The 23,471-nt window shown below is 35.0% G+C and overlaps 3 protein-coding genes and 1 non-coding gene across 7 annotated transcripts in view; 2 read left to right on the top strand and 2 right to left on the bottom strand.

The window, feature by feature from the left end:
* Positions 1-1,430: 1,430 nt before the first annotated feature.
* TRNAV-AAC (transfer RNA valine (anticodon AAC)) lies at positions 1,431-1,504 on the bottom strand. The gene has a single exon. It is a non-coding gene; the product is annotated as a tRNA-Val (tRNA).
* Positions 1,505-2,070: 566 nt separating this feature from the next.
* LOC114295679 (RNA-binding (RRM/RBD/RNP motifs) family protein) lies at positions 2,071-6,392 on the top strand. The gene is made up of 5 exons (XM_028239981.2): positions 2,071-2,718; positions 2,844-3,014; positions 4,136-4,204; positions 4,291-4,472; positions 6,025-6,392. Exons 1-5 carry the CDS (start codon positions 2,527-2,529, stop codon positions 6,191-6,193), a joined length of 783 nt encoding a protein of 260 aa, XP_028095782.1. The 5' UTR covers positions 2,071-2,526; the 3' UTR covers positions 6,194-6,392.
* A 2,491-nt stretch (positions 6,393-8,883) lies between these two features.
* Positions 8,884-23,471, bottom strand: part of LOC114295644 (K-stimulated pyrophosphate-energized sodium pump protein) — a 34,278-nt gene continuing 19,690 nt past the window's right edge. Inside the window, exons 4-12 of one of the 4 annotated variants that reach the window (XR_014350181.1) lie at positions 21,923-22,000; positions 14,284-14,366; positions 13,148-13,193; positions 12,979-13,035; positions 12,811-12,865; positions 12,596-12,696; positions 12,388-12,486; positions 10,613-10,746; positions 8,884-9,244 (exon numbers count right to left, since the gene is read on the bottom strand). Coding sequence is in view for 3 of the 4 variants with exons in the window: in XM_082904359.1 (XP_082760485.1) it covers positions 9,071-9,244; positions 10,613-10,746; positions 12,423-12,486; positions 12,596-12,696; positions 12,811-12,865; positions 12,979-13,035; positions 13,148-13,193; positions 14,284-14,366; positions 21,923-22,000 (792 nt within the window). In the remaining variant the exon portion in view is untranslated. Of the gene's footprint in view, positions 9,245-10,612; positions 10,747-11,502; positions 11,676-12,387; positions 12,487-12,595; positions 12,697-12,810; positions 12,866-12,978; positions 13,036-13,147; positions 13,194-14,283; positions 14,367-21,922; positions 22,001-23,471 lie in introns of those variants that run through there. The other 3 variants (XM_082904359.1, XM_082904360.1, XM_082904362.1) reach the window with 3 other exon arrangements.
* Positions 22,063-23,193, top strand: LOC145807862 (ethylene-responsive transcription factor ERF118-like). Its single transcript, XM_082906832.1, has 2 exons — positions 22,063-22,296; positions 22,363-23,193. The coding sequence occupies exons 1-2, from the start codon at positions 22,063-22,065 to the stop codon at positions 22,972-22,974; spliced, it is 846 nt and encodes a 281-aa protein (XP_082762958.1). The 3' UTR covers positions 22,975-23,193.

Here is a 23,471-nt window from a genome sequence, read left to right as displayed (position 1 = left end):
TTTCAAAACTCTATACTCAAATCATAACCAAACATATAACAAAAAAAATTTAAATATTTAAAAATATATTTTTAAAATAAAATAAAAACTATATATTAAAAAATATATTTTTTAATATTTTAAAAATATATTTACCATAAGTTTGTATTTGGTTATGAGTTTTGAAAATAATTTTTTAATTGAGTCTTGAGTTGTGTAATTGGTTAAAACTCTATGAATTTTGAAAAGATTTTTGAAAATTTCTAATTGGAATTGTGATTAAAAAAAAAATCTTTCTAGGAACAAGTTTTTACTTAAGACTCAATTAAAAATTATTTTCAAAACTCATAACTAAACACAAACTTAAAACTAAATTCAAAACTTTTTTCAAAATTCAAAATTCAAAACTCTTTTCAAAACTCAAAATCAAACTTTTTTCAAAACTCTATTTTAAAAGAATTTTTTTTGAAAAACATATTTTATTTTATTTTTTAAAAATATTTTTAGAATCATGATTTGAGTGTGGAATCGTATTTTGAGTTATGAGTTTTGAAAAAAAAAAAAATTTGTTTGGTTATAAATTTTGAATATTTTCGAATTTAATTTTTTAGAGTAAATATTTTATATTTTAAATATTTATTTACTTATTTTAATGTGCATCATATTTCATACATTTATGTGCTGTATTTTTTTATTATTTTAAAATTTTAAAAATTTAAAAAAATATAATTTTTATTTTAAATATATAATTTTTGTTATAAATATTTTATTTTATTTTATAAATATATTTTAAAATATTTTAATTTTTTTGTTATGTGTTTGGTTACGATTTGAGTGTAAAGTTTTAAAAGTAATGTGGAGTTTCGAGTTATGTGTTTGGTTATGAGGTTTGAAAATAACTTTTTAATTGAGTTTTGAGTTATGTGTTTGGTTACGATATGAGTGTGGAATTATGTTTTGAGTTTAAAATATTAAAATTAAAAAAATTAAAATATTTACAAAATAAAATAAAAATATTTAAATAAAAATAATATATTTAAAATAAAAAATAAAATTTTCTTAAACATTTTTAATATTTTTAAAAAATAAATCTAAAAATACTATCCCAAATGCTGTTTGCTTCTTCCAATATTTTTTAATATTTTAAAAAGAATGGCAATAAGATCATTTACTATAGAAAAAATAACTCCGTTTGTTTGAATTTGACAGAAGGGAAAAATTAGAGGAATATCAGATAAAATAAGAGAAATTACTGTAATTATTGAAATTACAGAAAAAATTACTGTATTTATCAAAAAAACCTCAGGAAGTCAATGCAATTTAGCCAATACATATATTTATTCAAGTACATGTATAGCAAATATGAGCTTTATTGTTTGCCTAAAAAACACATATGAGCTATATTGACTGATTATAGCTTGCGCGGCAAAAACAAAAGGGGAAAAGAAAACTGGCGTCGCCCGGGTTTGAACCGGAGACCTTCAGTGTGTTAGACTGACGTGATAACCAACTACACCACGACACCTTAGCTGCCAGTTTTCTACAGTTATATATTATATCAAAAAAATAACTTTGAGATTCTCACATCACCCCATTTTACCCACTAATCGTGAATTAAATTTAAGTTATGATAGGAATCCTAAATAAATTATTAAATTTTTTATCAAACATCTCACATGGATGTAAAATTCACACACATGTGACAGATTTGATAAAAAATTTGATATTTTGTTTGAAATCCATATCATTTTCCTTAAATTTTGAATTTATAATCCGTTTTAAAATCGTTCCACTATAATTGATATACCTATATTTTTTAACATCTAATAAAATATTAAAATAAAAATAATATAAAAATGATTAAATAATATATAAAATTTATTATAAATTAATAATTATATATATAAAATATGTTATGTAAAATTAATTTATATTATATATATAAAAAATATTATATATTATGTAAATATTTAATAATTAATTAAAATAAATATTTTTTAATTGATAATTTATTTAAAACCATTCAATAACCTACCATCAATCGGCCATTTATTATCAAACCTCGTTGGTATTCTTTTCCCAATTTTCATTGCAATTTTGTAAGGAGTAACACTAAGATGGATAGTGATTGGTGGCCATAAATTTTGGGCTTAAATAGTTTGAAAATGTTAAAATAATGTCATTTTGAGTACAAAATAATTTTAAAAATGTCAAAACGATGTCGATTTGACATTTTCAAACCATTCAAACCACAGAATTTAAGACCACCAAACATTTTCATAAGATATTAAAATTTTAATCAAAACAATTAATAGAAATTTTACCGCCTCTAATATTTTTCTTTTACAAGTCCTTCCCTCTCCTCGGGTCGGGAGAAGCCCTAGCTTTTCCTCCCCCTTTCCTCCTTCTCCTTCATTCACATCTCTCTCTCTCGATCTGTATATCTATCTATCAACATATATATATATATATATATATATAGTTTTGAGTCAGATCAGATCTATATTAAAGTGTAGATCTGGTATTTCTTGGTAGAGTTTGCCGAAAATGTCAGGTGCTGCTTCCTTGGACATGACCCTGGACGACCTCATCAAGAACAACAAGAAATCCGGAGGAGGAGGTGGTGGTGGTGGTGGTAACTTCAGAGGCAGAGGTCGCTCCTCCTCCGGTCCTGGCCCTGCTCGTCGCTTCCCCAACCGTGGTGCCAATCGACCTACTCCCTACGCCACCGCCCCCAAGGTCACATCCTCTTTCTCTCTCTCGATCATCTGTTTCGATATGTAATTGATGATTCCTTCGTTGTGTGGTGATCTGTTTCATTTTGGTTTATGTAAATGGATTGTTTTTGGATTTGGATAATATAGGTGGTTCAAGCACCGGATTCGAGCTGGAAGCATGACATGTTTGGTGCGGATCAGGGAGGGATGGCCTATCCAGGTCAAGCAGCTGGTGGTGGTAGAGCCTCTTCCATAGAAACCGGAACCAAGCTTTACATATCCAACTTGGATTATGGCGTCTCCAACGAGGACATCAAGGTAACTGTTTCATTTTTATCATCTTTCTACTTTTTTTTTTAGTTTGTTTTTTGTTTTTCTGTTTTCTTCAGTATGTGTTGATAAATATTTGGATCTATATGGATGTGCGTCTCTTGTATTTATTATGACTACATTCTCATTTCAAAAGGCAGTGTTTTTACAGTCTCTTTTGTTATCTTGTTAGGTTGTGTAGGAAAATGGTAATAATTTTTGCCAATAGAAATTAAAGATTTTGCTGCTTTTTTATTATGTGTCTGTCACTGAAGACACAATTTAATTTGACCTCATCTTGTTTCAAAAGTTGGAATTATTTTAATGGAGGAGGTTCTTTTGTTTCACCACAGATATATATACTAATGGGATAGATATTTTGGTGAAATTGTGTCACTTCCTAGATATTTGTAAAGACGGCTTGAATTAATTTTTCAGCAGTTCTAAGAACCCAAGAAAGTGGCTAAAATTTGCAATCAAGGGCTGAGATTTATTCATAGTGTGGCCCCACAATAACAAATTTTAATATAGACCTTTGATATGATTACAATTTATGTGTCATTTTCTGGTTTGTTTTATGGGTTCCTAGACTTTCTGTTTTACAAACAGCAAATTTGCTTCAAGTTTCTGTTTGTAATGGAAGGACAAGGAGGTAATTTGGCAAGTGTTTCGTATGACAATGTTTGATTAAGCATTACAATAACTCTACTTTTCTGGCTAAACATGTCGAAGTTGTGTACTTGTTTTTCATGGCAGTACTTTTTATCTGTTTTTATTTGCGAGACTATCTTACTAATAAAGGTTTTTTTAGTGGAAATATGTTGAATGTTAGTAGATTAGACAATATTCTTTAGCCAAAATAATAAAATATGGTATTTTGTGCCCGATAAATCAAGATAAGTTTGTATAATGTGCACTCATATCTTTTGTTTTAATGGGTTTGTTAATAACTTCATACAGCATTATGAATGTATTTGTACTTTTGGTACTGTTGTTAACTTATAGTGCTTTGCTTTCATATGAATTAGCTTTCCCACTGTGTGTGTATATATAGTTATTTGTTATGAATAGTTCAGATCTAATTATTTTTGTTGCTTGGTTTTACTAATATATGAATTAAATGTGCACAGGAGCTCTTTTCAGAGGTTGGTGACCTCAAACGATATTCAATACATTATGATAGGAGTGGGAGATCAAAGGTATGCTATCAAGTTTGGCATGACGTGATCTCATTAAGAACTCTTTTATGTCGTACTGTGTTTAAAAGATAACTTTTGTCCTTCAGGGAACAGCAGAAGTTATCTACTCTCGACGACAGGATGCTTTAGCAGCTCTCAAGAGGTACAACAATGTGCAGCTCGATGGGAAGCCGATGAAAATTGAGATTGTGGGGACAAACATTGTGACTCCTGCTGTGCCTCCATCTTCAAATGGTTCTTTTGGAAATTCAAATGGGGTTCCAAGAAGGTATCCTGGTTTTTTCATTGTCTAAACATGTTTTCTCCCTTTGAAGTGTATTTTAGATCTTAAGATTTCCATTCTTGCTGCATGTTTGTTACTTTTGAGATTAATGTTTGTCCCATTGTGTTATGGTTAATCGAATCATGTTGCAAATGCTATCATATCAACATGTTTCAAAACTAAGTCATACCAGTCTTACTAGAAAACGTTCATATACCCTGGCGAATTATGTTTTGGAATGCACGTTTTGAAATATGGTACACTTTCATTCCAAAATGGTAAATTTGACAACCCGAAATGATCCTAAAAGTTTGTTCCAATATATTTCCTTAGAAGTAAAAAAAATAAATTATAATGAACTAAAATATTAGGTGAGTAAGATTTTAATATGATAAAATATAAAAAATGAGTCATAAAAATGTAAAATGTGTTGCTATATGACTAATTTGGAAAAAAATTAAATTTTATTTGATGAATTGCTAAGTTTTTTAACCCCCCCCCCCCCCGGCGGCCGCGATTGGAAGTAACTTAAATTTTTAGTGTAAATTGTACACGCCTACCCTTATCTTACCATAATTTAGAACAAGTGGGTACCGTGTTCCCATTCCCCGTTTCATATATCGGAACAATCCACGTTCCAAATAACACATACATCCAATTTTTGGAACGAACTTGTTGAGATTTATCAAACAAAATCAATAGTGAATATAAAATTATGTAAAAAAAAAGAAAAATATAGTGATTTTTTTTTGAAGCTACTATATGGACCACTATTAGCAGTAGTTAGTCTTAACTTGCTTTATAAATTTGTTTGATTTGTCCATGTTTGTTTTGGCTTAATTGAGTATAAAGTCTATGGAGTTGGTTGAGTGAATTGAACTTGCTCACTTGTATATTTACCCATAAAAAAGACTAGTGGGAAACTGAGAAATTGAGAAACTTCATCACATAAATTGTGAAATTTTGTCGCAAAAATGAGAAATTGGAATGAAACCAAGAAATTTTATCCCAAAATTTCGGGTTTCACAAAACTGAGAATTTTTGATGTTTTTGTCAAAATTGATATATTTGTCAGTTTTTTCCCCCACAAAAATGAGGATGACTTCTAGTATTAGGAATATAGATTTGTTGGACGAATAGTTTTAACCTGAATGTATGTTCTGAAGGAGTTCCTGTCTTGTTGCGAAGCGCGAACAGCTGACTCTTACAGGACTATAAAATGGTGCTAGTTAGTTCTCAAACTAATAATTATAACAACAGCAATAATGACAATGCAAGCTTTGTGGGACATGGGTTCTCTGTTTTCTGAACATATTCTCTGCCCTCTATAGTAGTATCTGTTCATTGTGCTTTTCAAGATTCTTTTCAATTCCCTTTTTGAAACTCATGGGATGCTTAATTTAGTAAAACTATGTTTCTGTACATGCTGTTGATTGTTCTTGTAAGTTGTTTTAGTACAAAATGGCATGCATTCAATGGAAACTAATTTATGCATCTACAATAATAATAATAATGTACCTTTCTCGGTTAACATGCTTTTGATATGTTGTTGGATCAGTGGACAAGGAAGGGGTGGCCTAACGGGAAGGATTCGTGGCGGCAACAGTGGAGGCCGTGGATTTGGGAGGGGGCGCGGACGGGGAAGAGGCCGTGGTGAGAAGGTGTCTGCAGAAGATCTTGATGCAGATTTGGAAAAGTATCACTCAGAGTCAATGCAGATCAATTGAAGGAATCTGTTATTTTTATCACCTGGCACTTTACTCCTGCTGTATCCATTGTGTGCTTGATCATGCAATAATCTCAACTAGTTTGTGTATTTCAATCATCCAACTCTTTAAGAGTAACAAGGAAGAAAAATACCGGTACAGAAACTGTTAGAACCTTGGTTAATGGAGCTTGGGCTTTTACTCTTGTTTGTTCCTTTCATCTGGGTATGTTACATCGGTCAGTGTGCTGTTGTATGTATTCTGAGTCACAGCATTTTGGCTTCTTTAGCTACTTTAGTCGTCCTTTATTCATTCCATACATGGATGCATATAGCGGGGAGTTGGGAACTATCTCTCTTTTGTTCTCCCAATTGAAACCAAGGTGTTTGTACCGCAAGGTGACAGAATTGGGCTGAAAGAGATTTTACCTACACCCAATGCTTTGAAGGGGTACTTACATCACTCGACTGCAAAGACATCGGTTTGAGGTAGTTTTCTATTTTTGCTTTCCATCTTCTGCGGCCTATTTCACAGTTTTATGTTCCTATTTCTTTCTTTTGAAGAGTTTGTAGTTGCCTAGCTGTTTATCGATTATGAGTTAAATCTTTTCTTCCTCATTGTCTGCATGGAAATACTATGGCATATTTTAACACGTTACATCATAATGAAGCCTCCTTGGTAACATGATGTCGGTGTAAACAAGGGGTATAGAAATTGGTGTTATGGATAATCTGAGGGTTTTATTTTGGTATCCGCCCCAATGTATACAACTTGGTTAATTGATTTGTGAAAGCAGCATTTTTGTTGTGCTGATCTGGCTGAAGAGGTTCAATGCTGAGATCACTGGATTGTAGGGTGCAGCTATTTCATTAGCTCTACTGAATTTTTAGTGTTGATTGCCGCTTGTAAAACTTCATTGAAAGGAGAGATTAGTGGCTAATTCAATGATTATTTTTGGAGCTTGAGAAGGATTTGTAGAAAGCAGACTTGGCAAAGTGGTGACCAATTTCTTTTGGTATGATTGGCAAGTTTACTGTGAGAAGATAACTTCAGCTGATTTGGGTTTGTGGAAGTGCTGTTTTCGTGGTCACAATATATGGAACTTAAATTGCACCAGGTGAAGACTTTAAGAGTCCCAGAGAAACAGCTCGGGTATGTTCATGTGCTTATTGAGTAATACCAAACCTCTCCTAGGGTTGCAATGTGAACTGATACTTTTGCTATGAAAACAGAGCTTTGGAATCCCTGGAAAGGTTGTGTTTGGAATTACTCCCCAAGTTTGTTAACACTTGACAGCGGTTGTTGGGGAGTGCTGCCAGTAGAGAGAAATATCGAGTTATATCTGTTGTGCCAACAAAATTGCCTGCTGATACCCAAAAGGGCTGGTTAATCCAACATAGTACGTGGTTGTTCATAATCCAACACCGTCTGTGGATGTTCTCACACGAAGGGGCACATGTCCTACCTTCGACATGTGCTCTTTTACAAACTTAGATAAAGATAAAATCACAGCAGATAGGGATGGAAACTGGTTGCCCGAACCAATGCAGTCAATTAATTTGCTGTACCAGATTGTAAATGTGGCAATGCAGTACCGGAGCGACGGCCCCAAGAGTTTGGAAGATATCTTGAGAAAGGGTTTTAGCACCGGTGTATCCTATATGTATTCCAGTTTATTCAAAGTATCCCAATGGTGTATTGCGGTCTACTTACTGGGGATATTTCGAGTTTGATTAGGGGATATTTCGAATTTGATTAGGAACTTGGGAAGCCGTACTGGTGTCAATGGAGCAAATTTTAGTTAAATAGATCCGTTGGATTCTCACTTGAAATCCCACGAGGGCATTGCATGTATTCTTTATTATTTCATGTCCTTCAATCCTTCAACTTCAAACGAGAGATTTCTAGTTGGGCACCAATTATGATTTATTTCGTTTGTTATGTTCATAAAATTGTTTTAAAAAAGAGCTTGGTTTACTTATCAAAATTCAAAAAGCACTTTCAATTTTCTGCTGTAGTGGGCCTTATTTGCCCGAATTATTTTGGGGAAAAAAATTATCAAATAAAAAAATTTCATTATCTCCTATGGGGGCTATATTGATAATTATATGTTAAAACCATAAAATTTCAGGAAAAAAGTCTTGCGTTTTGAACAAACAAGAAAAATATGACCAGTCAATGAAGTAGGGTGAACTTAAAAATTTCTCTTAGCTTCTTTCCATTTCTGGAAGGGGTATTAAAGTGGAAGTGTAGCACTCACTATCCTGGCTAACAAATTTTCCTTCGGTTTTATGAAATCTGTGAAATTTAAACAATGTATCAACCACCCCCTCAAATTCATACAACGTAAGAAAAGGCTCTAGAAAGATTTTTAACCTTAAATTATAAGATGACTACCACCAGATTATACATGGCCGAACTAAGAAAAAAAAAATTCAATTTGGAAGGTAAGAATCTTAAACAAGAAATCTATAGATTTTCATAGTAATAAATTATAGATTTTCGTAATTCAACCGTTGGAAATGGATATTATTTGATTATCCACCACTTTAGGCAAGAATATTATCAAAACTAAAGAGTAAACAAAATAGATGAGCCCACAATATTTAATACTGATATAGAAATCCTAATTAAACCAAGTGTTTCAATAATATTGTCACGATAATTTTATTAATGGGGATCCTTCCACAAAAAAAGAAAAATGGGAGAGATTTTTTGTGGTGCAAACCTGATTTTTAATTTCTGTAATTTCAGAATCAGTATAATCAACATGTGCCAATAAGCAAAAGGAAGAGAACACGGCCACACACATACATACACTACACAATGAGGCCTTCATATGATTACAGTTTAAACTTTACACGAGGTTGGATATGCAAAATTCTGTGGTATACACGGTTAGGAATCCTTGGCTTTTCCCAACTTCTCCCAAACAGAGAAAATCAAGCTCAAAATAGAATACAGAACCGCCTGCATGCAAGCCTTAATAAAGTTCCAACAAGAGGAAGGCCAGTACCATGGATACAGCAACCGGAAAAACAAGCTTATAAGATGCCGAGGGTATCGCCCAACCTGAACCAAAGCCATCAATGTCATGCTCTATTAAGATCCCCCCACACATCAAGAATATGAATTAGACACCTCAATAATCCAATCACCAAACTGATTAAAGAACGAAAAGAAATAGCTAAACTAAATTTGATGTCTATACTACTTTGAGTAACTATTGAAAATTCATTGGACAAATTTGTATCTCATCTACTAAACTTCAGAGGCAAGACCAAAAATCATGGCAAACTTCCAATACCACAGACAGCTTATCTAGTTTATCGTGATGTAGTAATCAGGTTGCAATTTAAATAATATAAGGCATTCACATAGGTACACACACATGTATTATGTGTAAAATATAAGTATTGACCAACTATTCCAAGCAAGGTTTTAAATAACGGTGGCGGTTACCGTAACGGTAGCGGTAGCGTTGATGTGGTTGCGGAGTGTAATGGTAGTAGCGTAACGGTAGTAGTGTAACGGTGGCAACAACTGAAACTGTGAATCTTTTAATTCTTCGCATAACTTTAGGAAAACGTACCTTTAAGAAAACATACCAATATACATGTTTTTTATTTCAGAATCACATTTAGTGAGATTCAAAATGATTTTTACTATTTTTGTTTAGTTTTAAAACATAATCCAACATATATATACTAATATTTATATTATTTTTAAGTTGCTATGGAGAATTTTTCTATTGTTTGATTCATTTAATTTTCTTTACTTTACTAGTTATACTTATGGATAACTTTTCTAGATTGTTAAGAAAAAAAATGAAGTATGCTTAATATTAAAAATAATAATCTCATAAACATCAGTTCAATAAATTTAACATAAGACAAATAGATATAAGTTCATATGCAAATATAATTAAGTAAAAAAGTAATGAAATCTTGTAGATTGGACATTCAAAATATGTATATATAAGATTTTTACTTGAGTTCTATGTAACTAAAAAATAAAAAGAGAAAGTGGCATTACATACAAAATTTATTAAAAAAAATTAAAAAATAGAAGCATAATGGCCGTAACGGTGTTGTACAGCAATGTAACGGCCATTACGGCCTTTACGTAACGATGGCAGCTGTTATGGTTGTGAATTTCTATCACACTGCTATAGCGGCCATAACGGATGGCGGTAACCACCACAACCGTTACGTAATGGTTACAACCGCTTTTTAAAACCTTCATTCCAAGTTTCTGCATGTACACAAATATGAAAGGAATAATGATGGTCACTGGATCATGAGTCCAACACAACGGGTATTATTGATACGTAGCACATCAAAGTAATTGTGTGCAGGTTGATTAAAGACTTTGTCAATATCAACAAAGCATGATCACCTATTCATGTGCAGCTAAAATTGATCAAAAGATTTTACTCACAGGAAAAAGGAAATCTAATGCATCCCAGGCTGCATGACGAACAGCTCTTGTTGGGTACATTGGACCACCAGGAGAAGTGAAGCTATACAAGCAAGTTTTCAATCTCGTACTTGTGGTCATTCTCAGTGCCAGACCTGTAGAGATAAGCAGAATTGATTAGAAGAATCTAGGCTAATCATTTTTTTTTTTTTTTTTTTCTGGGATTTTTACATGGACCTTCCCCTAAGGTTTGATAATTATAGGGTCCCTGTAATATCTGAAACTTCACTATCCTCTCCTGCTTTTTGACAATATACAAGGACCTCCCCTCTGTTAACTCACTGTTAGATGGTTAACAAAATCTTGTGATGTCAATCAATTTGAGTGTTTAAATGTCAAGTGCCCTTTTTCTAGCATTGCAAGACAAAAGGGCCCCCATCTTGCATTCAGCACATTTTACACATGCAATCTAACACACCCCAGACCAACAACCAAGGCAGCAACACCTCCAACCAGCATATCTCAAGCTATCCATTATCTTCCCCACAACACACCCACACATACATTTGTTTGTCAAGAAAAATATCGAAATTTTCTTATGTAATGGAAGATACATTTGAGAAAAAAAAAAAAGAAAAAGAAAAAGAAAAAGAAAAAGAAAGAAAAAAGTACCAATGGAAATTATGGCTCATCATGAGCTACCATCACCACCAGTGCTCATCGATGACCAACCCACTCCGGCCACCATCCATTTTAGATCATTACAGACCTTGTGGGAGCAGCAGCAATAGCTTTAGATCAATTTGTAGCTTAATAGACATGTACAAGAGGGTAAGAAGTGCACTCTATGCGAGTGGGGCAAAACTTGTAAGATTTGAGACGACCCACATGGCTACAACTACTAGAGCGACTGCACTATTGCTGGCTTTGCCACAAACCCAGGTAGATGGGCACAAGGAAAGCAAAATTCCACATCTCCCACCCAAAATGCAATAAAATAACCCACCTTATATCCAGCATCCAACTTATGAGCAAAGCCATTATTAGGCTTACTAAATTGAAGGGATAATCGGGTTCCAACGTTCTGCATTAAAAAACAAAGAGAGGAGGAATATCTAAGAACTTCAATGAAGGAGACGCTTAAATGCAAGTTGTTTTGTGAAGAGTGTGCTGACTGGCGGTGATGGGAGGTGGGTTTGGAATGCCGACTCATCAATTGCACGAACTGCCATGCTTTGATCACAGTCTCGGTGGCGCTTTTGCTCTAGCAGTCCTCTCAGACACCAATACCAAAGTCTTGTGTGCACCTTGGTGGTGGTTATTCACGGATTTGGGCTTCGGTGATTGGGATGGTTAGGGTTTGGAGAGAGGGGTGCAGAAGGGATGAATAAAAGCATTGGAGGTACAGCAGGGGTGCATTTAGGTAGGCAGAAGAGGGGAGGAAAGGCGTTGGCCAGTGGCTATGGTGAAATTTGGAAAGGGAGAGAGGGGAGGGGACGGATGCCTTATGACTTTCAGATAAGGGTATTATGTATTTATAAAAATTGACTTTTCAACACTGATTTCTTTTGTTTAATGTAATGGTATAGTGATACTTTTAGTTCCGTAATTGACTCCATCCAGCCAATAGCTCTAGCAGAGAGCAGTGTAATTTCAAAAAACATATGGGAAGTCCCTGTAATTGTTGAAAATTCAAGGGAGGTCTATGTTATTATTATTATTTTTTAACTTATATAAGTAAAATATAGCCTCATCATATTAGATAGAACATAGTTTTCCAAAACTTAAAATCTCACCATATCCATGCTATCTGTGGTTGAAATACTATTACCTTGGAGAACTTTAATCTGAGAAAGGTAATGTAACAGTACTGGCTCCACCTTCAATTTCTGAAGCTGATCATATTGGAAAATTGAAGACCATATTAAAAGGCATTGCTATGAGCAATATACTTAAAGTCATCAAATGATGCGGGGTCTCTAAATGGATTATTTCAACTCTTACCTGATCAGTGAGTTCAATAACAAAAATATCTGCTGGACCACCAACAAAGAAAGCAGTTGGAAAATCAGGAAATTGCTTCAAGAAGCTTTCAAGCTTGTTGTCTGTAAAGGGAAAAAATAAGCCAAATCAAACAAACAAACAATATAGTAAAATGCTAATGACTGCATATCTTGACTTAAACAGCAAAGTTTTAAGTATTGATAAGGTATGTATACCTAAGTTATAAAATAACATGAACCTTGATAATAGAAGAAATAAATCTCGTTGGGCCTGACAAACAGTGAAGGATTTACAGGTTAACTCTCTGCTACTTACAACACCCACTGAATAATGATTTACACTACACAAGATAGCATGTGAAAAATATATGAGCAATGCCTGACCTGCAGGGGAATTTTCTTTAATTGCTCAGGCACCAAAGCAACTTCCTCCAGAAGATACTGAATCAATCAAGGGAAGAGGATCAGAGAGAAGAAGAACAGCATCTTCATATCTTTCATGCAATATAAAATAGTCGGGGAGAGACTATCATATCCTAAAAAGCAATTGTACCCGGAAGAGAGATTGGAAACGCCTTGTGTTTGTTTGGATGTCAATCCTGCATAAGTATGTTTAATGTTATAGAATAACAATTTCTGTCTTCTTTTTCATTTTCCCTTTTTTAAAGTTTTTGTTTTTGCAAAAAACTTATTATAAGAGATAGTCCCTGCGGATGATAATAGGGATAAAGGGAAGGAAACAGTCAAGGACAAGGGCGGTGCACCATCGTTTAACTAAGCTGGACTGTCTGTCGGTTTTGCACTGGATAGAACATAGACAATCCAGTATCTTACCAACAATGAAATTAAGGGTAAAATATTGCACGAGTAAAGGTGTCTGACCAATGTGAACCTCCACATTCCCACCCTCTAAAAATCTAGAGTTCTACTGTACTAATGAGTAAAGCCCTTTTGTTCCGACAGTCCTGAGTAGCTAGGCACCCTGTTCCCCATTCCACAGATCCACCTCTCTCCCACCACTCATTTGTTTGAATCACTAACCATATAAAATGGAGTAAACAAAATCCTATAAAATGGGAAGGCCATCTTGAGCCGGTTTCAAGCTGGTAAAAGAAGGCCATAAATGAACAAGAACAACAATGCCAATGCATTTGAAATCATTTCTTGGGAAAACAGTAACAAGACCAAAATTGACAAAGATAAATAGCTCCAATTCTCACAAAGATAGAGAGAAACGTCATAAACTAAAAGGTGACCTTAGCATAATCCTTAAGAAATAATGCTCTTATTAAACCCGTGGGAAACATTCCACGTTAGATGAAAAGTTGACTTCAATTATTTTCTTTTCATTTAATGGTCCAGAGACTCAAGATAATAACCCTCCATAATGAAAATGATAGCTTTAAAAACAGTAGTAATGCTTCATTTGATCTAAGAAAATGGAGAAAATAAGAGAGTAGTTTTAGGTTATAATTTTGGAATCCTACAACAATCCAACTTAAATGGTTGATGCTACCAAATTTATATTGTTGCCTATGAGATTTAGTTTAGTCAAACAGAGAAACGACCGTGCGTTGATAAAATGATAGCAGTGGATTACAGTTTGAATATATGCCCAACAATGACTTACAGCATTAAATATTTACCAGATAATGACTATTTTTAACATGCAAATGCAAATATCCGTACCAGAAGACATTTGTAGCACCTTGAACAAGAGCTGATGAGTAGCGGAGGAGGACTTCCAAATTATCAAGTTGAACGTCAAATAACTGCAAAATGGATGCAAGTATATGCCAATCAACATCCAAGAAAAGACAGGCACACAGGGTAGAAGAAAGATTAATGCCTTCTAATACTATGTTGACACCAAGGTATGTTTATTAAACTCCAATTTGTTAACGGCATCCTGTAACATGCAAACGAGTGACTTGACTAGGGTTTTTTTTTTTTTTTCTTTTTTTTGGAGACAAGTAAAAGAATGACATGACTAGTGCATGCTGAATTCCCATAAAAACTAACATCTTGTCACTTGCATTTAGTAAACATGGTTGCCGTGTATTGGCTTCAGACATTGATTAGGCCTGTCAGTATAGCCTAGGTAGCCTGAGGTCAGCCCATACATTAGGCCAAGTATAAATTAATGTTTCTCCATGAAAGTTAGAATGATTTACCCAACTTCAATTTGAACCCAATAACATCTTTGCTAATTTTCACAATATTAACAAAATAAATTAAAATGCTTCATATTTGAACAAGATAAGCTTCAAGCTATGTTACATGAACTCGGGGTGTGGGTGCTGCTGGTGTGGATGCGTATCCAAGTGTTAGACCAACCTAAACCTAAATCTTAGGATATTGGGATATGTGCCCAAAAGTTGGGCATGGGTACAAGAACATGTCGGAAAATTAGAGGTTCCAAATGTCTAAATTGGGTATGAGCATTAGACACATTCCACACCATTACCCTTGTTATATCTGGTGGACATGGGTACACTGGGAGAAGTAGAAGAGACCATGCAACACAAGATTTGGGTTAAACAAGGTATGGCTCAAACTAAACCCAACATCACTATGACTTAAATTTGGACCAAGAATAGCTTGGCCAAAAACTTGAACTAAGCTCGCCAAAAAAAAAACAACTCGTGGGCCTTGGGGAAACCTCAGGGTTGCCCAGACCTATCAACAATCCTCCCCTTGAATTGTTCCAACCAAGCCTACCCATGTGGCCTGAAAAAACTTCTACACAAATCTTGAAGTGGACAGCTAACCCTTTTTGTCAGTAAAAAGGGCACAGTTTATTATGTATCATTTCACACAATGTGCAGATAAAAATTCAAAAATAGGAAAAAAATTGAAGAACTAGCACCAAACCAGGTTCCAGATATCAAAGCAAAAGTAAACCAATCCAAAGCTAATCACACTCCATATTTCTCAGTGCCCAAGCTCCAGAACAGATCGTAGGGATAAAAAAAGTATTAGAACCACAGAATTTCATAATAGAAGCAGCTTCTTCGCTCGAAACAAACAATGAAGTCTGATGAGACCACAACTGCTAAATTGGACAAATGACAAGCAACAGGGCTTAGATGCTTTAGATACATGACTGACAAGGCTGCAGAATATGTGTAACGCCCCAAATTTCTAGCACAAATGATAATACAACAATAATGGCTCTTTCAAGGAAAACCGAATATAAATCTCCAAACTTACATTACATGGTACAATAGTTCTTCATGCAACAATACATTAATCCAACAAGTAAATAAACAAATAAATACCCCCAAGGGTATACAAGTTTCCAAGGCTTGAGCCTGGTTATACAAAATGGTTATTCAAACCCACACAAAGACAGCCCTTAGCTTACACACAGAGTCACAGCAAACGAGAGCATTGTACTCCCAACACACATACTTCCACGCCCCCAGTTGGGTGAAATCATCACATATTTTCCTGCACAAAAACCCCGTAGGGTGAGCATAAAGCCCAATAGGAAATTCTTAACAAAGTATATACATTTTATACAAATCTCAAGAGAAGAAATGCACATGCCATGCCATGCGCTTTTTGAAGATAAATCATATTTTCATCTTTTGAAAACCATTATGCTCAATGATATCATGCAATTTCAATTGTTCAAAACTTAACAATTTATTTCAAAGGCGGTAAATACGACTCTGGTAATCCCTAGGTCGGTGTCTGCAAGTAGACTATACAAGTACTACAAATTTGTCATTTTTACCGGTATTAACCGGAAGGCTCGACATCTATCCGTGCAGGTTTTTGGTCTTTCACCCCGGACTCTCAGGCCAACTTATTTAGTATCATCTACACCATCTATCAAGACTTATCAACGTATTTACCCCAAAACCATTCCATGAAAACTTGTTTCTCAACATTCTTTCCTCAATGCAAGTTTTCAAATCAATTTTCAAAGTTTAATGTAATCAAATGAATTGATATACCAATAATACAAGATGAATATAAATACTTTTATTCCAATTCATCATCCAAGGAATAATACAATTCTCTCTTCTCAAGTATCCTCAACAATTAGTCATTTCAAGACTATTTCAACGTTTTGAACAATAATTTTCAAAATGAACAACAATTCTCATATTCCCTGAAATTCATCATTTATATAAATATAAATAAGAAATTTTCCAAACATCCATTTTTTTTGACACACGCCGATCAAAAAAAATTTTTTTGACACACAAAATAAATATAACAATATCATTTATGGATTTTCAGTCTCTTTTAAATTTTTTTCTAAATTCAAAGTTTTCTCACCAAAACTATACCACTCAAATCTTTTGAAAGAAAGCTTTCCAAAATCATTTTTTCTTCAATCAACAAAGATCAAAACCCATAAGATCATTTTAAAAGAACAAGAGACAAACCCACTTTTAAAATCGCTAAACTTCTTGAGTTAACAATCAATTTTCAAAACTATTGAAGGATGATTTTGAAAATCATCTAGATCTTGCAAAAATATACATATATAACTCTAAGAAAATTCCTACCTCAAGTTTTGAAGAAGAAATGAGATGAAACCCCCAAAATCAATGGTGCCGAAACTCGATCTTCACCGCACACAACGAAACCCTCGAGAAGTTAACCAACTTTGATGAAGAACCTACGGCAGAATTCTAACGGATCTTGAGAAACCAAGATTTTGATCCAATTTGGCGCAAGAAAAAGTAGAGAGAAGGAAGAGGAAATGTTTTTAGAGAGAGAGATATACAAAAGTGATTTGAAATATCAGATGTACAAACTGATATAACATGGTCCGCTCGAGCGTGGAAAGCCCCGCTCGAGCGTCGAATACACCTTCCCAGTACTTTTGCAAACAGGTCAAACTTGTGGAACCAAACATTCTCCGTTCGAGCGCATAAACGGCGGCTCGAGCAGACAAGCAACTTCGAATGCATTTTGCATTTTTGCTTCAGGGGAGCTGCCTCTCGACCCTGTCAGGGCGCTGCCCTCGGACCCGCCAAGGGCGCTGCCCCCTAGACCCTTGCGAGCAGACCGAGCAGCTCAATCCCCGACCTGCCCAATCGAAGTGGCAAAACATGAAAGAAGGATCGAAACCGGGATCGCTACAAATGATTATACTTGAGAGCACTCATTACCTAAAAGACATCTTATGACAAAAATTCAGTTATAGATATGGGAATGCTAATCTACCTTGCAATAGAATGTCTTAAGCTTCCACCACTACTTCCCGAGCAAAAACACCATATTCAAAAGAGTAAAGGTAGGCCCTTGCATGTCTTTCCTTTGTCATTTTCTTGTTATTTTGTAGTTGCTCATCTTTTTCTCAATTTCCAACAGTGAATGCATTGCTCTTTCTCCTAAAAAATCAGCTGCTCTTTCCCTGTGCTTTAGAGAAAACCAAAATTTCATATATTGTTTGTCTGTCATGGATCACACAAGGTCACAAGCTCATCCACTTCTCAGTCCTGGATATGTTGCCTTAAAGGAATGTTATTTTTATTTTATTTTATTTTATTTTGTTTGATTCATGCCTTAAAGGAATGTTCTAAAAGTACAATTGCCAGCTGCTCTTTCCCCTAAAATATTTGCTGCTCTTTCCCTCAACTTTAGAGAAAACCAAAATTTCATATTTCAATTCCTCTTTCTAGTCTTGCATGTGCCGCCTTAAAGGAATTCCCTAAAAAATATGATAGCCATCCCTCCGTACACAATCTACCTCAGTAGCTCCCTTATTCCTGGACAAACTAAAAATAGCCAAGAAAGAATTTCTAAGGGCTTGCTGCCCACACTATCTATGTCTACAAAATTGTACCCTCCCCCATTTCCACCTCTCAATCTGATATGACCCGCAAAATTATCCCAAATTCCCAAAGCGTAAGACCGACACCTCTACAAAAGCCCCATCACCCCAAGTTGTACCATTTTTGTAGTTACCACAGACCTCCAAAATCTATTTGTTCTTGAGCCGTACCATATTTTGTGGATACCACAAACCTCCAAAATCTACTCATTTCTAGAACCAACTCCATAGTCATTTACCCAAGAAAACTTCATTAAAAATTTCCAACTTTCAATAACAATAGTACTTAAGCGAGCTCACTTTTGAGGGAGAAAAATGGAAAAACTTTTAATAATGTAGAGATGGCAATTCATACACTTTTACACCAAAGAGGAATATTGTGATTCTTCTTTTGGAGGCTGTGGTAACACTTTCGTTTCTTGCCTGTGAATGCCTCAGTGCACATTGTTGCAACTACTTTTTAATACACTTATATTCTACTTAGCACAAAAAGAAAAAAAGACATTACTATCATATTTCCTCATATTGCCCTTCCATCAACTAACAGGCAAATGCTATACATACCTCCACGTGCACTTAATATTCAAACATATATACATATATGGTAAGTGCTGTAAAGTTGACCACTTTGTATTTTGTCATCAATCCTTCCTCAACAATAACTGCAAGAGTCATAACTGTTGCTCTATTTGAGTGCTGTGTATGTGTTTACTTTGTTTTATTTCTTGCGTTTTATATTATTGCCATAAATCAACATATTTAAAAGAAAATCAAATCATTGTTCCTCGAGTGTTGAAATGATATTCTATTTTATTAGTATTTTTCTTTTTTCCATTTCACATCACAAGGTTTACAACTACTTATTAACAGAAATGAATAGATACTGTTGAACATTCTAGCACATTTTACATTTCCAAGTAAAAAGTAATAACATAAGGGAAATTCTGTCCCTACACTTCTTACAGGCATATGCAATGAACAATCCTCAAAAGGCAAAAACTAGCAAATGAAGTGCGATTCTCCAACTTCAAGCCGCTCCACCAGTTAAGGCATCACTTATTGACCTGAGTCTGGATCCTCTAGAGTGAATTTTCCAAGAGTGGTTTTTTGTCTGACTGTTGTACCCTCAACTTTTGACTGTTGTAGCTAGGGATGGCAAAATATCCAAACCCAATGGGTCCCCCACCCTAATAAAATAGGTTTGGGGGTTTCTCAATAAGGTAGGGTCAGGTTTGGGTTGAGAATGTAATACCTAATAGGGCTCGGGTCAGGTATGGGAGAGGATAATCCCGCTCCACCGCCAACCCAATTATGTGTATTATTAAAAAATGTCTTATTTTCTAACATATTTTTATTATTTTTTAATGATATAAAATTACCTTAATTTTTTCCCCCCTACTATTTTATGTTTTCTTGATATCACACTTCTTCTATCTCCATTTATTCTACAATTCCACTAAGATTAATGTCAAACAAAACAACACCAATTGTTATACAAGTCATTTGTCATCCAACGTTACAAAATCACATTATTAAATTCAATACTAAAAATATAAGTTATAAAGTTAAACTAGGTGGGTAGGATTGGGGGTGGGATTACACTAGGCGAGGACGGGGCGAGGGTGGGGGAGAATATTCACTATACGGGGTCGGGGTCGGGGTCGGGGGTTAAGGGCTATGTTATCTAGAACATGGATCGTTTTGGTACGAGGAACAGGAACATGAACCAAAATAAAAATGTGGTATGCCACATGCTCTAAAATGTGGTACGATAGGAATAAACTTCTTAATTTGACATTTAATATATTATAGAGCATTTTTCTTCACATTAATCGTCTAACAACACAATTCTATGAGCATTATGATCTATTGTTTTACATTTTGTCAATCCAAAACTCCACTCTATTAAATGTCAGTTTATTATTTTTTATTTTTTGTCTATTAAAGAGAACCTATGATGAAAACCTAATATGGGCTCGTTTTGGATCATCAAACTCACAATTTTGGAACAAAGGTGTACCACATTTCAGAACATACATTCCAAAACATAAATCACTAAGGAGGGGTAGCATTTTCGGGTAACATTACGCAAGGGTTCCCCAACCCATACCTGGCCCGTTGCCATCCCTTTGTACACTTTTGTAGAATTAAATCTCAATCATACAAAAAATCAGTGTAGGATCACTATAGGAAAAATCACTCTAGAGGATCACTCACAGACATGTAGCAAGTGCGAGCTAATTCGTCAACTTAAAACTAATTTTCCTGACAGCGCATGTCATGATATGCATAAAATGATGTTATGGCATGCCTCATGAATTAGCATCTTCCTAAGGCCATGACAACTCATCAACCTTCAACTACATTTATTTCTTTCCGATTGTACATATATGTTTGTTCACATATGCCCCCTTTAATGCATTTTGACAACTAGTAAAAAGGTAAATGGCAAGATTAATAAACAAATAACAAAGGTGAAAAAATAGTGGAGTTACTAATTGGGTGAGTATAGAATCCTGATCCAGATTGTAGGATCTTACAATTTTACGTTCTCAGTAAGGCCAAACGATCTGGATCGTACTAGGATCTTAAAATGACAATCCTAATTATAAAATCATATAAAATCACACTACGATCCGGATTCTGCCAATTTTTTCTTCTTATATATATGCATGTTAACATGTATAAGTATATAAAAAATTTGACTATAAACTCTTTTTTCAAACGTCTCCTCCAATTTATGTTAACATAGAAGATGCATTATATCAAATTTATCAATTTTAAAATTATGCAACATACATTATCATTATCAATAATTTTTCATTTTATTTTGCATTGAAGGTAGAATCTTACAATACTCAATCCGATTCGCGAGACCCTCCCAATGAACCCACCTAGGATCCCGATTTTAATAGCCTTGGTAACAACAGTGAGTGACCTGTCATGTTCTAGGAAGAGAAATCACATCCGTTGATTCCAAATCCTCATGATCTGTCATGTTCTATAAAGAGAAATCATATCACTTGATTCCTAATCCTCTTTCTCTAAATCTGAGGTTGATGGAATCTTTATATCTGACATGCTTTTTCTCTATTTCTCTATGACTAAACCAAGAACTACATAGAGAGATTTGTGAGAGGGAGTTGTGGAGAAAGGGAAATTTATGTCAGAGGGTCTGAATTGCATTGATTGGGGTTCCATTGAAGCTCTGGTTTCACTTGCTTTTGTGTTCTTCACTCTCTACAAGCAAAAATTCTGCTATCTCCAGCAGCAGAGCACCAATCGGCGTTTCCCTGTTTGAGACCAAAAAGGTAAAAAATTCTCAAACCCTAGCGTGTAACTGTGTAAACATCTATGCATATACTTTATTTTTGTAAATGTGTACTTAAAGGTTATGGGCATCAAACTTAGGCTGGTCTGTGGTTTTTGTTGGTGGTGGTGGTGTTGTCCGAATCATCATCAGTGGCCTTTTTCCATTTTTCCGTCCACAAGATTTGTTCCAGAGTAAAGTGTTTTGGAAGAACTCACAAAAAATTGATTTTTATATCTTCTCTTGTTCTGCAGAGGGCTCTTGATACAACTCTGATCTTGCAAGAGACTCCCTTCCTGTTTGGTACATTCCCCCCCCCCCCCCCCCCCCCCCCCCCAATAAAAAAAAAAAGGAAAAAATGTCACAAGTAGCATTGAATCAAGAAAATCGCCACAAGAAATTGAAGAAAAAATCGGTTCCTGCTGAAGGAACAACTAAAGCCATAAGGAAAATTCGCATAATTTATCATGATCTTGACGCAACAGATTCATCAACGGATGAAGAGAGACCAGACAAGTCACATAAGTCAAAGCGTATCATCCATGAGATCAATCTTCAAGGTGATGTTCGTCAATCAAAGGCTCCAGAATTGGTGACTCCTACAAAGAAGAAGATATTCACTAATATCATAAACAGACAAAGGCCTTTGTTCACCTAGCACACAGGTGTACGCCAGCGAAAGTGGGGCAAATGGGCTGCTGAAATTCGAGACCCCTTCCAAAGGAGGCGGCTCTGGTTGGGTACTTACAATACTCCTGAAGAAGCTTCCCAGGCTTATAATACAAAGAAGCTTGAACTCGAAGCAAAGAAAAATAATAATCAATCTTCTCCAGCAGCAGCTTATCTACCTCAAAATCACCTTGCCGCTTCTTGGGGCTTGGAGAATGTGTCATCAAGAGCATCACCAACTTCAGTCCTTGAAATGGAACTTGTAGCATTGGCTTCACACATCAATCATGAATGCAATGATATGGTCAAAGATGTTGGCAACAAAATCAATGTTGTTGAGCAGCAAGTGCGCAATTTGGATCCTGTGGATGAGCAATTGAATTTGTCTCAAATTGGGGAAGGGTTGGACTTTGAAATGGAACTTAAATGCCTCTTTACTGATGATTTCCCACAGCTTCCAGATGATCTTAGCAATCATGATGATCTCCAAACATGCAGGCTCAAGGATGGTGAACCCACAGATCTCCCTGATTTTGATTTCGATCTTGGCGATGAAGAGTGTGTTTGGATGGATGAACCCTCCAATATAGCGTACCCATAAGTTGCATCTAGTAAGGGTAGGTGCAAGTGTGACTCTACATTTCTATCATACAGCTCAACACAGAGGAAATCTTCAGAATAGTAAAATTTCATGGAAGAATGGTTTTGTGAGCAGTGTCTTTGTTTTTTTTAAAGTGTGTGTGGCAATAGAGTGAGCACAATTTATATGTATGGAAAGAATCATTTTTTGTAGATTTAGAGAAAAGAAAGAGTTAGAAAATGAGGTAGACTTCGTTCCTTTTATATTGATAATACTAAGTAATTACATGATATAAGGAAACACAATCACACAATCATGTATTTCCTATTTTAACTTAATTCCTATTCTAACACTCCCCTCAAGCTGGTGCGAAAATATTTCTCATTCACAGCTAGTAGAGAATGCCATGAAATGGTTTGCTCTCTAGCCTCTTGGTGAGAACATCGGCCAGTTGGTCTCCAGTCAAGGTTTTAAAAAGCGGCCGCAACCGTTACGTAACGCTGTTACGTAACGGTTTT

This window comes from Camellia sinensis, chromosome 14 (genome assembly GCF_055761805.1).
Source record: "Camellia sinensis isolate YWXY chromosome 14, ASM5576180v1, whole genome shotgun sequence".
NCBI lineage: Eukaryota > Viridiplantae > Streptophyta > Magnoliopsida > Ericales > Theaceae > Camellia > Camellia sinensis.
The sequence above is the reverse complement of the archived record's forward strand: the minus strand, read 5'-3'. Positions and strand labels throughout refer to the sequence as shown.